The 18190-nt window shown below is 41.2% G+C and overlaps 1 protein-coding gene across 2 annotated transcripts in view; it reads left to right on the top strand.

The window, feature by feature from the left end:
* Nucleotides 1-15460, top strand: part of dmc1 (DNA meiotic recombinase 1) — a 47625-nt gene extending 32165 nt beyond the window's left edge. For both annotated transcript variants that reach the window (XM_078430377.1, XM_078430376.1), the window contains 4 exons: nt 2453-2567; nt 6376-6436; nt 11783-11899; nt 15391-15460. In XM_078430377.1, the coding sequence (XP_078286503.1) occupies nt 2453-2567; nt 6376-6436; nt 11783-11899; nt 15391-15460 (363 nt within the window). The remainder of the gene's footprint in view (nt 1-2452; nt 2568-6375; nt 6437-11782; nt 11900-15390) is intronic.
* The last annotated feature ends 2730 nt before the right edge of the window (nt 15461-18190 follow it).

Below are 18190 nucleotides of genomic sequence, written 5' to 3'. Positions count from 1 at the left end.
GGTATATAGGGTGATAAGGAGTCATGCACGTTGCTTACCATCATTAGCTGGGGCTGAGGGGTATGACTTTGTTCTGTCTTCACTAAGGAAGACCCAAACAATCTCCCAGAAATACTAGGGGACCGAGGATCTAGTGGGAGGGAGGACCTGAAGGAAATCCACATTAGTCAGGAAATGGTGTTAGGAAAACTGTTGGGTCTGAAGGCAGGTAAATCCCCAGAGCCTGGTGGTCTGCATCCCAGAGTACTCACGGAGGTGGCCCTAGAAATCGTGGGTGCATTGGTGATCATTTTCCAATGTTCTATAGACTCTGGATGAGTTCCTGCGGACTGGAGGGTAGCTAATGTAACCCCACTTTTTAAGAAAGGCGGGAGAGAGAAAACTTATCATTGTTTCATAAAGTTGCCCGTAAGCTTCAATGCTGGGACCCCAGTTACTTACAACACATATTAACGATTTAGACGCAGGAATTAAACGTAACACCTCCAAGTTTGCAGATGACACAAAGCTGGTGGCAGTGTGAGCTGCGAGGAGGATGCTGTGAGGCTGCAGGTTGGATAGGTTGGGTAAGTGGATAGATGCATGGCAGATGAAGTATAATGTGGATAAGTGTGAGGTTATCCACTTTGGTGGAAAGAAGAAGGAGGAAGATTATTATCTGAATGGTGATAGATTAGGAAAAGGGGTGGTGCAACGAGACCTGGGTGTCCTTGTACATCAGTCACTGAAAGTAAGCATGCAGGAACAGCAAGCAGTGAAGAAAGCAAATGGCATGTTGGCCTTCATAGCACGAGGATTTGAGTATAGGAGCAAGGAGGTCCTACTGTAGTTGTACAGGGCCCTGGTGAGACCACACCTGTAGTATAGTGTGCAGTTTTGGTCTCCTAATTTGAGGAAGGGCATTCTTGCTATTGAGGAAGTGCAGCGTAGGTTCACCAGGTTAATTCCTGGGATGGCGGGACTGACATATAATGAAAGAATGGATCGACTGGCCTTATTCATTGGAATTTAGAAGGATGAGAGGGAATCTTATAGAAACATAAAATTCTTGAGGGATTGTTCAGGCTAGATGCAAGAAAAATGTTCCCCATGTTGGGGGAGTCCAGAACCAGGGATCACAGTTTAAGAATAAGGGGTAGGCCATTTAGGACTGAGACGAGGAAAAACTTTTTCACCCAGAGAGTTGAGAATCTGGAATTCTCTGCCACAGAAGGCAGTGGAGGCCAATTCACTGGATGTATTCAAGAGGGAGTTAGATATAGCTCTTAGGGCCAACGGAATCAAGGGATATGGGGAGAAAGCAAGAACGGGGTACTGATTATGGATGATCAGCCATGATCATATTGAATGGCGGTGCTGGCTCAAAGAGCTGAATGGCCTACTCCTGCACCTATTTTATATGTTTTCTAAGACCAGGGAGGTCTTGGTACAACTTTATGAAACAATGGTTAGACCACAACTGGAATAATGTGTGCAATTCTGGTCGTCCCTGTGAATGTGGTTTCCCCTGCCTGCAAAAAGCTTCTGCTACCAGATGCATTTTCTCTCCTTCCCTTTCAGCATTTTGCAAAGACCCCGCCCTTCGTGACTCGCTGGCATAGTCTACCATTCCCACTAACTGCTCCCCTTACAGCGCTTTCCATTACAGCTACAGGCAATTCAACACTTGCCCTTTCACCTCCCCTTCCATTCCAACTGCACAGGTGAAACAGTGATTTACTTGTACTTCAAGTCCGGTGCTCGCAATGACGATCTCTGTCTTGTTAGAGAGATCAAATGAAGATTGGGCTTTGTGAAGTACCTGTGGATCCAGAGCTTCCCATTACTAGCCACTTTAATTCCCCATCCACCTCTACTCTGACCTATCGATGAGAGTATTTATGCACTGTCACAATTAGACCCAATGCAAGCTTGAGCAACAGCACCTCATATTCTGTTTGGATCTTGGTAATGGCCCATCTTTGATAATGGCTCACCTTGTTTGTTTTTATTTCATCCCTTCCCTTATAGGATATTCCTACCAATCCTACCCACTAGACAATGCTGACCACCCATCCATGTACTATCCCCAAGAACGTCCAGATTCCTGCCACTGACCTTGCCAAGTCAGGCAGTGCCATTAGCTAAGTGACAGTAGGAAACAAAGCTGAAAATCCTAATTAAGCCCTGATGTTAAGTTGATTTGTATCAGTATGTTCCCAGCCTTATAAATTCTTCATCTGCACTCTTCTGTATATACTGGGGCAAATGTGTTGTTTATTAAGTTCAGTTAGCAACAGTAAAAATAACAACAAATATCCTGTGCATTCCAATCATTTTACCGACTTTAATCTACAACTAGTTCAAAGTAAGCCATAGAATTAATATTTTCCTTATTTATCTGTGGATGAGCATATTTTTGATGCAGATTTCTTTCTAAACGAAATGTAACTAATTGCACATCTGTTCTCAGATCATAGATTCAATCATGGCGCTTTTCCGAGTTGATTTCAGTGGCCGTGGTGAGCTTGCAGAACGGCAGCAGAAACTGGCTCAGATGCTTTCCCGCTTGCAGAAAATCTCTGAAGGTATGTATTAACAGGTAATGTCCACTTCAGAGTACGTTGTTTCAAAGGTGACAACTCTCTCCAGGATATTCCATTGACTCCATTTACACTTCACGCTGCCTCAGCAAGGCCACCAGTAAAATCAAGGACGAGTCTCACCCTTCTCTCAGGCAAGAAATACAGAAGTGTGAAAACGCATGCCTCCAGATTCAAGGACAGTTTCTTCCCAGCCATTATCAGGCAACAACTAGACAGTGGTCCTGAGCTATTATCTACCTAATTGGAGACCCTCAGATCTTGCATAAAAACGTTATTCTCCTTATGTATCTATACACTGTGGACGGCTTGATTGTAATCATGTATAGTCTTTCCACTGAAGATAGACGCAAAATGTTGGATTAACTCAGCGGGACAGGCAGCATCTCTGGAGAGAAGGACTGGGTAATGTTTCGGGTCGAGGCCCTTCTTTAGACTGGGAGTCAGGGGAGAGGGAAACTAGAGATATGGAAGGTTAAGGTCTAAAAACAACAGATCAAAGCAGACGTTCAGGGAAATGTGGAATGGTTCATTGTGGTCCATTGTAGTCTTTCCGCTGACTGGTTAGAACGCAACAAAAGCTTTTCACTGGACCTCGGTACACGTGACATGGAACTAAACTAAACCATCGTATTCACAGAGATAATCTTTTAAAAGGAATGCCTTGGATTTTAAGTAAAGATTTTTTCCCCCTTTTCATTTCAAAGTGTGGACCAAAGCTCCTGTATTTCATGCATATACTTTGTAGTGTGTATTGCATCAAGTGATTGACAGCAAGCACCATGTTGCGACCTTGCCCTGGATCTGAAGAAGGGTCCAGACCCTTCCGTGTTCTCCAGATATGCTACCTGACACGCTGAGTTACTCCAGCTTTTCGTGTCTTTATTTGGAATTGGAAAACCTACATTGAGGTTCAATGCTACATCGGGAAACGCTGGTAACCCCTGGGCTTAAACATACAAAATTCCTTGTGATATTGGGAAATAATCTTTCTGCCTCATTCCACTGAATGAAGTGGAAACTTATTTATCTGAAACACTCCTATATTGTCTATTGAAATAGAGATTTTTGTTGACTCTTAATGATATTTCTCACCAGTGGTTTACCTTGTGATGTAAACCATCGCCTTTAAAAAGTTAAACATTATTTCATTTATGTTTATTAACCATGTGTACCAGAACCCTTTTGTGTACAAAAAAAGCACTGCTTCTAACCCACCGGAAAGCACACTTGATTCCTATTACTTCCAGTATGTTTTGAAAACAAGTGTGACGTTAAATAAGGCTCCCTGACCTTGATGGACTTCACTAACTGCATTGCAGCAAGATTCTACCTGCAGCCAGGCTTGTTCCAATTTATAACCCCATTCCAATCAGAAAAGTTGCTCCATGGATGCAAAGACCCATTGGATGTCGGATTAATACATTTAATGCTTTGAAAATGGGTTTTGACGGAAGTTGTTTTATCCTAAATAATGTTGTGAAATTAAGTTCAGAAGATCAAGTAAAAACATTGATAATGTCTCACGTTAAAGCAGACCAGCTTTGGCACCTGTTTGACCCTGAGTTCAATCTTTATTCCATCCATCAGAAATATAGTCTCTTTCTACTGTTTCGAACCTTGACTTGGACATGGCTGCTGCAACATTTTTCCGAGCTTTTGTCACCTTCAAGCAATGCCACTCCCCTACACTCCTGACTTACCTGTCATAGATACAAAGAGTCGTACAGCGTGGAAATTTGTCCTTCAGCTCACTACACCCATACCAACTTATAACCAATCTATGTTATCCTATGTGCCCGCAGTATGTCCTTATCTTTTTGTGCTTTGCTTATTTAAGTGCCTGTCTAAATACCTTAAGCAAAGTGATTGTATCTAATTCCACCAGCTCCTTTGGCAGCGAGTTCCAAATATCAACCTTTTAAATCTGTCTTTTAAGAAAATTCCATTTAAAGTTTCTGCCTTTCATCTTCAGTCTATGGCCTCTTATTGTTTATAATCTACCATGGGGAAATGATTCTTACTATCTATCTATACATCTTCTAATTTGATGTACTTCTGTTAGATCATCGCTCAGCCTCCTTCATTCGAACGAAAGCAAGCACAGCCTATCCAGTCTCTGTATTATGGACTTGGGCTTTGTACTATTATTGGCTGGTTACTTGGTAAAAACGTATTACTAGTTTATTGTATCATTAATCATTGTATATTTATTATGTGTGTAATTACGTTAATGGGCCTGTAAAGCCGCAGCAAATATTTCATTGTTCCGTCGTTGGTACATATGGCAATTACACACACTTGATTCTTGCACTCTCACCAGCACAGCCACAGCTTTCCTATAATGTAGTGACCAGTATTGCATATAGCACTCAAATGCGGTTTAACCAGTGTTTTGTAAAGTTATGTCTTCCATTATCCAGAAATGTCACCTCATCCAAAGCTTTGTCTATATTGCTACCCATGCTAAGATCTATTCACTTATCATCCTTCTGCTTTCTAACTTGGCTTCCTATTCTGCTATGCTCATCTAAGTGTTCAGATTTCTCCATTGATTTGGGCTTCTCTGTCTCTTGATGGGCAATTCTACAACCATCTATCTTCCTAGTGCATTCTACTTCTTCACTTCACCAGTGACCATTATGCCTTAAATCACATCAACAAAAATGGCATAAAGACTCTATCTTATTCTCCTCCAATCTTTTTAGTTTGGCTGTTGGTAATCTCTCTGAATAACTCCTATTTTGGCTTAGATAACTTTAACCTATGTTCTTGTAATATGCCTGCAAAGATTCTACTATGTTAGAGATAGAATATATTAAATTATACTGAATTCCAATCTGTAATTTATTAGAATTCTTAAAATAAATTTGACATTCCCCTGAGTAAAATAATTACCTGTTTCCGTTACAATCACTGCCTATGACTAAGTATTCCATGCCACACTTGTACACTTTTCTTTTAAAAGAAGTACTTCCAATTTTTCTCCTAATTTATTTTGTAACATAGCCGTTTTGATGCTGTCTCTATTAAGAGAAAGTAGCTTATGATAGTGAACCTCTGGAAAACTGGAGGGTGGTTAGCGTTGTACCATTATTTAAGAAGAGCTTAAATCCTCTCATGTAGACCCTCTCACCCACTGCCAAGTCCCTGAAAATTCTGCAAAAATACGAGTTTGATTGAGATACAAGGACCGCAGATGCTGAAATCTTGCATAGAACAAGAGTACTAGAATAACTCAGTGGGTCAGGCAGCATCACTAGACAACGTAGATAGGCGATGTTTTGGGTCTGAAGAAGAATCCCGACCTGAAACGTCGCCTATATATGTCCTTCAGAGTTGATGCCTGATCCGCAGAGTTACTCCAGCACTTTGTGTTCTACGCAAACCTAGTTTGATGTTGCCTAGAGACATGTCATGGTCACCTGAAGCACCTGCGGATGACCCAATAGATTGCATGTTTTGCTGGTCGAGTGGGAAAGGTTTGTAGTGTGGCAATGGGATGGTGTACCTTGTCAGCCACCTTGTTGACCGTCATGAACACATAAGCCTGAGACACATCCTGCCACCTTTAAGAAGAGCACTGAACTAATATGTCAGTTAGAAAGAAAACTTGTCCGTTCAATGTGAAGACAAACTGATTAAGTTTGTCTTCACTGCAGTTTCAGGTTGTTACAAGAGAGACTGTTAAGTTCTGAGTATTTAGTTGGGACAGATTTCTCTTTCTAGAAACCGAGTTTTCCCACAATTGGCTGTATTGAACAAGGCTGCTTTATTCATCCTTTGCCTTCAGAATACAACGTGGCCATATTTGTTTCCAACCAGATGACTGCGGATCCAGGAGCAACCATGAGGTAAGCGTGTGGTTCATCTTCAATCAGATTTATATATATAAAATCATAAGTGGGATAGGTGGAATTGAAGAATATCTTTACATTCACTTAATCTTCCTAATGCAGATTCCAACAAGGGGACATAACTTCAGAATTAAGGGACAAAAGTTTAGGGGTAACATGAGGGGTAACTTCTTTACTCAGAGGGTGGTGGCTGTATGGAATGAGCTTCCGGTGGAAGTGGTGGAGGCAGGCTCGATTTTATTATTTAAGAGTAAATTGGATAGGTATATGGATGGGAGGGGATTGGAGGGTTATGGTCTGAGAGCAGGTAGATGAGACTAGGTCAGAGAAAGTGGTCGGCATGGACTGGTAGGGCCGAACGGGCCTGTTTCCGTGCTGTAATTGTTATATGGTTAATGCTGAATAAAGAAGTATGAGTTATAATTTCATTATATTAACTTTAAATGAAACTATGCTGTGTTCACAAGGACACTTTCACTTTGGACATACCCTCTCATCCTTCTAAACTCCAGTGAATACAAGCCTAGTCTTTTCAATCTTTCCTCATATGACAGTGCCGCCATCCCAGGGATCAATCTCGTGAACCTACGCTGCACTGCCTCAATTATAAGGATGCCCTTCCTCAAATTAGGAGACCAAAACTGTACACGATACTCCAGATGTGGTCTTACCAGGGCCCTATACAACTGCAGGAGGACCTCTTTACTCCTATACTGAAATCCTCTCGTTATGAAGGCTTTCTTCACTGCCTGATGTACCTGCACGCCAACTTTCAGTGACGGGTGTACAAGGACACCCAGGTCTCCTTGCACCTTCCCCTTACCTAACCAAACACCATTGAGATAATAACCTGCCTCCTTGTTTTTGCCGCCAAAGTGGATAACCTCACATTTATCTATATTATACAGCATCTGCCATGCATCTGCCCACTCACTCAACCTGTCCAGGTCACCCTGCAACCTCTTAACATCCTCTTCACAGTTCACACTGCCACCCAGCTTTGTGTCATCCGCAAACTTGCTAGTGTTGATTCTAATTCCCTCTTCCAAACTATTAATATATATGGTAAACAGTTGAGGCCCCAACACCGAGCCTTGCGGCACTCCACTCACCACTGCCTGCCATTCTGAAAAGGACCCATTTACTCCTACTCTTTGTTTCCTGTCTGCCAACCAATTTTCCATCCATGTCAACACCCTACCCCCAATACCATGTGTTCTATTTTTACTCACCAATCTCTCGTGTGGGACCTTATCAAAGGCTTTCTGAAAGTCTAGATACACTACATCCACTGGCTCCCCTTCATCCATTTTACTTGTCACATCCTCAAAAAATTCCAGAAGATTAGTCAAGCATGATTTCCCTTTCATAAATCCATGCTGACTTGGACTTATCCTTTTACTGCTATCCAAATGCTTCTTTAATAATTGACTCCAGCATCTTTCCCACCACCGAAGTCAGGCTAACTGGTCTGTAATTCCCTGTTTTCTCTCTCGCTCCTTTCTTGAAAAGTGGGATAACATTAGCTATCCTCCAATCCACAGGAACTGATCCTGAATCTATTGAACATTGGAAAATAATCACCAATGCGTCCACTATTTCTAGAGCCACCTCCCTGAGGACCCTGGGATGCAGACCATCAGCCCCAGGGGATTTATCATCCTTCAGTCCCATTAGTCTACCCAATACTATTTCTCGCCTAATGCAAATTTCTTTCAGTTCCTCTACCCCCCCTAGATCCTCTGTCCTCTAGTACATCTGGGAGATTATTTGTGTCTTCCTTTGTGAAGACAGATCCGATGTACCTGTTCAACTCTTCTGCCATTTCCTTGTTACCCATAATAATTTCACCCGTGTCTGCCTTCAAGGGACCCACATTTGACTTTGCTACTCTTTTTCTCTTAACATATCTAAAGAAGCTTTTACTGTCCTTCTTTATATTCTTGGCCACCTTCCCCTCGTACTTCATCTTTTCAGCCCGATTTGCCCGTTTTGTTACCTTCTGTTGTCCTATGAAAGTTTCCCAATCCTCTGGCTTCCCGGTACTCTTTGCTGTGTTATACATCTTTTCTTTTAGTTTTATTCCATCCCTAACTTCGCATGTCAGCCACGGGTGCCTCCTACTCCCCTTAGAATCTTTCTTCCTCTTTGGAATGAAATGATCCTGTGTCTTCCGGATTATGCCCAGAAATTCCTGCCATTGCTGTTCCACCGTCATTCCTGCTAGGATCCCTTTCCAGTCTACCTTGGCCAGCTCCTCCCTCATGCCTTCATAGTCCCCTTTGTTCAACTGCAACACTAACATTTCTGATTTAACCTTCTCCTTCTCAAATTGCAGATTAAAACTAATCATATTATGATCACTACGTCCAAGCGGTTCCTTTACCTCGAGTTCTCTTATCAAATCTGGTTTATTGGACAACACTAAATCCAGAATTGCCTTTTCTCTGGTAGGCTCCATTACAAGCTGCTCTAAGAATCCATCTCGGAGGCACTCTACAAACTCTCTTTCTTGGGGTCCAAAACCAACCTGATTTTCCCAGTCTACCTGCATATTGAAATCCCCCATCACCACAGTGGCATTACCTTTGTTACATGCCAGTTTTAACTCCTGCTGCAACTTGCACCCTACATCCGGGCTACTATTTGGGGGTCTGTAGATAACACCAATTAGTGTCTTCCTGCCTTTACAATTCCTCAACTCAATCCACAGTGACTCTACCTCGTCAGTCCCTATGTCGCCCTTCGCAAGGGACTGAATTTCATCCCTCACCAGCAGAGCTACCCCACCGCCTCTGCCCACCTGCTTGTCCTTTCTATAGGATGTATAACCCTGAATATTAAGTTCCCAGGCCCGATCCTCCTGCAGCCACGTCTCTGTAATCCCCACAATATCATATCTACCAACCTCTAACTGAGCCTCAAGCTCATCTACTTTACTTCTTATACTTCGCGCATTCATATACAATACTTTTAATTCCTTACTCATCTCACCCTTCTCATCGCGAGAAGTCCATTGCTTCTCGGACTGGAGGCCTGGGACTAGTGGTATTCCTCAGGGTTCGGTGTTGGGCCATTTACTGTTTGTCATCTATATCAATGATTTTGATGAGAACATACACGGCAAAATTAGCAAGTTTGCAGATAATACAAAAGTGGGTGGTTTTGCAGATAGTGAAGATGGTTGTGAAAAATTGCAGCAGGATCTTGATCGATTGGCCAGGTGGGCTGAGGAATGTTGATGGAATTTAATGCAGAGAAATGTGAGGTGTTGAATTTTGGGAAGTCTAACATGGGCAGGACCTACACAGTGACTGGTAGGGCTCTGGGAGTGTTGCAGAGCAGAGGGATCTGGAAGTGCAGGTGCATGGTTCCTTGAAGGTGGAGTCACAGGTAGATAGGGTGGTCAAAAAGGTGTTTGGCACATTGGCCTTCATCAGTCAGAGTATTGAGTATAGAAGTTGGGAGGTCATGTTGCAGTTATGTAAGGCATTGGTAAGGCCACATTTAGAGTATTGTGTTCGGTTCTGGGCACCATGTTATTGGAAAGATGTCAAGCTGGAAAGGGTACAGAGAAGATTTACAAGGATGTTGTCAGGACTAGAGAGTCTGAACTATAGGGAGAGGTTGAGTAGGCTGGAACTCTATTTCTTGGAGCATAGGAGGATCAGGGGTGATCTTATTGAGGTGTATAAAATCATGAGAGGAATAGATCGGGTAGATGGAAAGAGTCTCTTGCCCAGAGTATGTGAATCGAGGACAAGAGGGGATAGGTTTAAGGTGAAGGGGAAAAGATTTAATAGGAATCTGAGGGGTAACTTTTTCACACAAAGGGTAGTGGGTGTATGGAACAAGCTGTCGGACGAGGTGGTTGAGGCAGGGACTATCCCAACATTTAAGAAACAGTTAGATAGGTACATGGATAGAACAGGTTTGGAGGGATATGGACCAAATGCAGGCAGGTGGGACTAGTGCAGCTGGGACATGTTGGCTGGTGTGGGCAAGTTGGGCCGTGGGTCCTGTTTCCACACTGTAACACTTTATGACTCTATGAGAGCAAAAGGAAGATAAACAATAGCTAGACGTACACTCATTCTTTGTGATCATGGAGCAGCTTACATTAGCTTTCTGTATGTCACAATCAGCTGACATAACATTTTATACTTCACTTGCGAATCCACCCCATGACGCAACTAAAAATTATTAATAGCTACAGCAAAACTGACAAAGCCCCATAAAACTTTGTTATGATACTTTAGTTTGAATCTTCAAGTTGGACATGTGTCAATGGTATGAGGGAGGTTTATGGAACTGTTTGGAATTCTCAAGAAATATGTCTATTATTTGTTATGTACTTATATGTGGAGGGATTAAATGTGGGTATTGAATTTCCCTCCGTGAATGGCAAAGTATTCACTTGCAATCAGCTGTGTCCACTATTTTTCCCTTGACCATTATTTTAGAAAGTAAGATTTAAATTTGTTGTGACAGATACAGAATAAATACATATAGAAGTATGATATTGAGGATTATTTTCTGGCACAGGTATATCATAAGAGCGCAGAAAAACAAGCCCTTTAGCCCCCCCCCAAGTTTGTTATCAAGCATCAACTTATAGTAATCCTGCACTAATTCCTGCACATATCTATTCTTATTCTCTTCTTATTCCTATTAACATTTACCATCCCCTGGATTCTGTAACTCACCCACACAGTGGGGCAATTAAATTGCCACAGCGACCAGCTAACCTGCCAACCATTGGGAGATGAGGACATCAGCTCTCAACATTCCCATCAATCCCATTTATTTCTCTTTATTCATTAGCCTTTCACATGCCCAGTCCCACCCGCCCACTATTTATAGTCACCAATTAATTTACAGCATATCTTTGGAATATGGAGGGAAACTAGAGCACCCACATTGTCACAAAGAATGTTTAAATTTCATACAGATGTATCTGAGATCAGGATCGAACATGGGTCGCTAAAGCTGACAGGCTGCAATACTAATTGCTGTACCACAAGTAGCAGCAGAAAACATGCCAATGTTTGTTTCAATCCCCGCACATTAACACTACCCTACACTAGGGACAATTTTTTTTTACATTGATACCAACCTAATTAATCTACAAACCTGTACGTCTTTGGAGTGTGGGAGGAAACCGAAGATCTCAGAGAAAAGCCACACAGGTCACGAATAGAATGTACAACTGCGTACAGACAGCACCTTAGTCAGGATCGAACCCGGATCTCTGGTGCTATAAGGCAGTCGCGCTACTGCAATGCCACCATGGCGCCCTTATTGCCATGCCAAACATTAAATGTACATTAATGTTTTTCCAAGTTTCCAAGCAGATCCAAAGAAACCAATTGGTGGTCACATTCTGGCTCATGCATCTACAACAAGGATCAGTCTACGGAAAGGACGGGGTGAACTACGTATTGCAAAAATCTATGATAGGTAATGTGAGCAAAACACGATGCATGTACAGCACAACTGCTTTATCGGAACAATATGTGCCGGGCTTCACTAGTGGAGTGTCGTAACCTACAACAAACTTGATATCAGTAATTATGACCATGAAACTACCAGTTGCCAGAAAAAATCTGTCTGGTTCACAAATGCAAAGGGAATGTAATCTGCCATCCTTACCCTGTCTGATCCATATGACTGGACTCAACAATATAATTGACTCATAACTGATTCCCCCGTCCAAGGTCAATTAATATCCTTTCCTGTCACAGGAGGTAACAAAGGAGTTTGGAAAGCCAGGGGAGTAGATGTTGTCTATATGGATTTTCGTAAGGCATTTGACAAGGTCTCACACAGTAAGTTGGTCTAGAAGGTTAAGGCATATGGAATCCAAGACAAGTTGGTTAATTGGATGCAAAATTGTCTTGGTGACAGGAGGGACTGGTGGATGATTGTTTGTCTGATTGGAAATCTCAGAGCAGTGTGTACCACAGCAGTCGATGTTGGGACTTTTGCTATTTGTGACATAATGACCTGGATGCAAATGTAGGAGATATGATTAGTGTCTTTATCACATAAATATCTCAAAAACTGGTAATTGTCTAAAGTTATATTAGGTGCAAGATCAGATGGAAAACTGGATGGAGCATTGGCAGATGGAATATAAACCTGACAAGTGTGAGGTCATGGGTTTTGACAAGTCAAATTTGTAGAACATATATGGGAAGTCATATATCTAGAACATATTAAAAATGAGCTCATTTAATAAACATGATAGGATCTCCTCCTTTATTATTGCATTAATGAATTCCTTTTCAATATTGCAATGCTATCTCCATTTTTACATCCTCATGTTTGTCTGAAGATTCTCTCCCCCTGAAAGTTGAGTTGTTGGTGCGATCCCTCTTTCAACTATTTATTTGTGATTGCAACATATTTCTACATGCTGATAAATGCTGTAGGTTCATTTGCTGTACCAATCAGACTACTTGTCAATCCATGACTCCCATAAGCTTTATCACCTTTGTGTATGCTCTGTCCACTGGACCAAAGTCCACACTTGATAGTACCTCCCACCAACTCCAGTCAATATAACATTCCCTGTTAAATTAATTTAAATCCTTCCCAAAAGCACGAGTAAACTTTCCCTCAAGGATGTCGAAACAAAGAACTACAGATGCTCGTTTATATCAAAGATGGACACAAAGTGCCGGAGTAACTCAGGGGGCCAGACAGCATCTCTGGAGAAAAAGGAAGAGTAACGTTTCAGACAGAAGAAAACAGACTTCACCCATCCATTTTCTCCAGAGATGTTGCCTGACCTGCTGAGTTACTCGAGCACTTTGTGTCTACCTTCCCTCAAGGATGTTGAACACATTCCAGTCCAGCTTATACAGTTTCCACCTTTTCCAAAACTGTTTCAGTGATCCAGAAATCTAAAGCTGTCTCTCCTACACCATCTCACACGTTCACCTGTCCATTCCTTCAATTCCCATTATCCAGAAGTAGTTTAGAGATTACAAGCCATTTGACAGAGGCCTATTTATTCATGCGGTGTAAAATTAATTTATGAGGATTGGATTACATTAGTTTTGAGGATAGAATGGATAGGCTTGGATTGTTTTCTTTGATGTGGGAGACGTGAGATTTAATTAAGGTGTATAAAGTCATGGTGTGTTTCAAGTAAATAGGTTTTAATTCTTTTAGCTAAGGGATCAAAAACAATGGACACAACTTTAAAATTAATTGGTAGGATTAAATGATAGATGAAGGGGTGTTTTCTCATCTGGGGAGTGGCAGGTTTCTGGTGTACATTTCCTGCACCTCTCACCACTTTAAAAGGAGTGCTTTGATATTTACTGTGTCGTTACCTTTTGAACTAAGTTACCTGGAGGCTTAAATTACTTAATATAAAAATCTTTATTCATCTAGAGAAACAGACATTCTCCCTGGAGACCCACTTGATGGAATCTCCAAACTCAAAGTACAACAAGTTTATAAATGTTTTAAACCCAAAAATAAACAATTAACTACAGTTTCGATGGCAGTAATCATCTACTGAGCGTTAATATTTTTTAGTGTGGACCACTATCTTTGTAGAATTACATAGTGTATTTACAATGGGAGCACACTGTGGCTGCCAAGGAACCTCTGAATGTTCCAATGTTGTTTGTTGGTTCAACATAATTTTTTAGATGGTCTACAAGCTTCTAAGAGCAGGTGTCCAAAATTAGTGTTGTCAGGGCTAACTCTATTGAGTACACTAATATTAAAAGACAGACAAATATTCTGGCGACCATTTTGATGTGCCAAGTGATATATTAGTCTGGTCTGGAATCTTCCTTCATCTTTATCATAATGATGTGAAATAACTTACAAGATGAAGATTCCATGGTTTGATGTAAACTAATTAACATATTCTGTTCTTTCATATATCATCTGTTTAGTTTACAAAGCAGTCCTTTTGATTTCAAACAGATTACTGTTTGCAATGTGTTTCAGGTCAAATATTCTGAAGACTAGTTCTTGTTTCGGATTAATGCCTGCTGCTTCCACGCAAGTTTATAACCCTTGAATAATCCCTAACATGCTGGATCGCAACCCTGCAGAATATAGCACGTTAGGTGTAGAAAGGAACTGCAGATGCTGGTTTACACGAAGATAGACACAAAATGCTGGAGTAACTCAGCGGGACAGGCAGCAACTCTGGATAGGAATGAGTGACATTTTGGGTCGAGACCCTTCTTCAGGCTGAGAGTCAGGGGAGAGGGAGACACAGAGATAAGGAAGGGTAAGGTGTGAAAACGAGACATCAAAGAGGATGTGGTTCATGGAAAATGTAGAATAGATCATTGTTAGCTAGGGGAAGATGACACCAAAGCATACAGAGATAACATTTAATCGGGGACAGTCAGACTGCTCGGAATTCTGGGATGGGGAGGGATGGAGAGAGAAGGAAAGCAAGCGTTACTTGAAGTTAGAGAAGTCAACATTCATACCACTGGGTTGTAAGCTGCCCAATCGAAATATGAGGTGCTGTTCCTCCAATTTCCGCTGGGCCTCACTGACAGTGGAGGAGGCCCAGGATAGAAAGGTCAGTGTGGGAATGGGAGGGGGAGTTAAAGTGTTTAGCAACCGGGAAAAGAGGTAGGTTTAGGCAGACTGAGCAGAGGAATATTTTATGTACTGGAAGGTGGGATTAGGTTACGTTGCTCTTTAACAACTGGTGCAAACATAGGTAGAATGGCCACCTTCTGAATAAAACATTTTCTGTGATTCCACAATGCAAAGAAATGGTTGAAGTGACATGTATGCAATTTTTCAGAGAAACTAAAACGTGCAGGATGAGAAGAATATACTAATAGGTCGATGAGATAAAATTAGCAGGGAGGGGCTTGTATGGGGCAAACTGGCATAATAGAGTTGGATTAACTTCCCCTTTTTTGTGTTCTAAATGTTTTTTTTCCCTTTGTTCACAGCCCAGACTTACCAGAGAATGAAGCCACCTTTGCCATTACTGCTGGAGGGATTAACGATGCAAAGGAGTGAAACATCCAGAACAGAGATGAGCACGGCATTTTAAGTTTCCTGAGTACTGGTGAAGAGACAGCTATTTTGAAGTTATTGTTTAATTATTAGAATGTAGAAAATTAAAAAACAAGAAATTACTTCAAGTTTAGAAAAAGATTGCTGTGAAAGATCCAGATTTTTGTGGAACAATGTATGTTTTGATATATCAACCCTATATTTTATCTCTAAACTCAAAAAAGATTAGGTACTCTCAAAATTCTTGGGAATAAATCCCATTGGGATAGAGGCTATGACAATATTGAAAAATAGGTAGAACTAGTAAGTCTCTGTTGATATTGCATGCAGAGTGGCAAAATCTGAGTTCAATGGGATTGCAGAATGAGGTTTAATTGTACGAAACTATGGCATGAAATAAATCCACATATCTTTTGTGGTTTTAGTTTAGGCATAGGTGTACAATACAACAAAGGAAGAGATAGTTTGTAACCTGATGGGATTACAGAAGCAATTTCCATTCTCTGCACAGACAGAGGGCATATTTAATATTTATTTGTCGATATAAATATGTATAACTTAATGTTACAGAAAGCACTTAATTCAGGTATTCCCTTCATAATTTCTGATTTGCCACATTCTCAGCATGTGGCAAATGCATGCAACACAGAGGGAAAGCCTTTGTAGTTTCTGTAGTAGATATTTAAAAGCAGCCCGAACGCAATTGAATTTTGTGGAGATTTTCTTGTCAAATATCTGTTAATGCACTCTCTTAATGTAATAAATCTATTCACTATGCCAAGCTAATGATAAACATGCAGTGTGAATTCTAGAAAAATAATGCTTAGCTGAAAGAATTACATTTTAGGTTCAAATGATCATCAGGAAGTCATAGAATTGTACAGCGTGGAATGAGGTCCTTCAGCCCAATTCCTCCATGTCGACCAAAGTTCTAAGATAGTAGGTGAACATGATTTTAAAATCAGTGAGTGAAATCTTTCTGAACAAGGACTGCCAACCAGAATCACCACTCACACTTTCCCCTTGTCTTTCTTATTATTTATTTATTTATCACTTTATTTAGATGCATAGGAGGTGATCTTGCTGGTCTTCTGAATCCCGCAGGCTTCCCATGAGGCATGATGAGGCATCAGGAAATGCCTCTGACGGGTTTTAACAGAAGGCATACCTGAGGCACGGCTTCATTTCTCAAAACTGCTAAGGAACCTCACAGATTTTAAACGTTTCTGTCCATTTATCAGAGGTACATAAACTCAGTGTCAAACCATCAGTGTCAAAGACAAATGATTGTATTTTAAGCCACTTATGTTTCCCATTCCGCATTCAAATGAGTCTTGGCACTCATTCATTGAGGCAGCATCTGCCCACAGTCGGCCCCGGATTACTTCAGTGCAAATGGTTGAATGCTGGCAGTTTTCCTTCAGAATCTTTCACAATGAATTTGGCCCATTTGGACTTATAGCTTGGATTATAATGTAATTCTCTCACACTCCGTTCGTTATTCAGTAAACCAATTTGCTATCCCCTCACCTCGCTTCTACATTCTTTTTCAGTTGACACTGGTCACACTAATAATCAACAAACAGCAAAATTGGTGTACTTATATGTGACAGCTTGTCCCTGATCCTAGTTTCCTGCTGATGCTGTGATTGTTGTGTGTTTTGTTTGTGCAATTGCTTTCTCTCATCACTAAGAGCATAGCGCATGAGTAATAGCTGGAATGTTTTAGATTTTGTTTGAGTCTCTGAAGGATAATAGCAAAGCCAAACTGAGAACATTTTGTTTCCTGATAGATGATTTCAAAAGCAGAGTTAGAAATTAAATTGCTAAATTGCTATATCCAGAATGTTGAATTGATGAATTTATCGTTTTTATTGGACAGTGTTCTTCATCTGTAACTCTTTGAACAGAGGAACAGAACGATGAGTAATCTATTAATGTGTAAAGATCATTAAAATAATATATAACAGAGATATCGCATCTTTCTTCAACTCTGATGCATTTTAATTGCAACAAATTTAAGCCACTGTATCCCTTTTCTATGGATGTTGCAAACCTCTAAATTTACTCTGCCTGTGCAATCCCTAACTTAATTACTGTTGGCCTTTTTCCAAACCTTCAAGTTAATAAAAAATAAGAACAGGAAAAGACCATTTAACCAAGAAAACATTTTTTGTCTATATTATTAAAATAACTACAGTGATCTCTTTTTTTCTCTCTCTTTTATGAGAAACAATTGGAGGCTGTGTGCATCTCAAACCAGCTCAAAACCATTGCCTCATAATTAGTTTCATGTCACATGATGTTCAACTAAAACCTATTTCGGCAAAACGGTGAACCGTAGCGCCACGATTTTTGTGCCGCCTTACTCACCACGCGGTTCGCTGCTGGAAAATGATATTTTTATTTAATTCGGTCGCATATTTTTTAAGTTACAGAGGTTTTAAAGCGCTGCCCCCCCCCCCCCCCCCCTTATTGAGGTTTCTATAGAGGGCGCTGCGGTGATGCAGTGCTCAGTACGCATGCGCGGAATCTCCTCACTCTGTGCTCAGCACGCATGCGCGGCATCTCCTCACTCGCACCAAAAAAATGGACGACGTTAGCGGCGCCAGCCCGCGATCACCGGCTCACCTCTCCTCTCTCCCCTTGCTTCTCTCCTCTCTCCCACACCCGGGAGAACATCTCCCCGCTATTCCCCCCCCCCCCCCCCGGGCCTTTGAATGATGCGATCTC

Source organism: Rhinoraja longicauda, chromosome 40, assembly GCF_053455715.1.
Source record: "Rhinoraja longicauda isolate Sanriku21f chromosome 40, sRhiLon1.1, whole genome shotgun sequence".
NCBI classification, from domain to species: domain Eukaryota; kingdom Metazoa; phylum Chordata; class Chondrichthyes; order Rajiformes; family Arhynchobatidae; genus Rhinoraja; species Rhinoraja longicauda.
The sequence above is the reverse complement of the archived record's forward strand: the minus strand, read 5'-3'. Positions and strand labels throughout refer to the sequence as shown.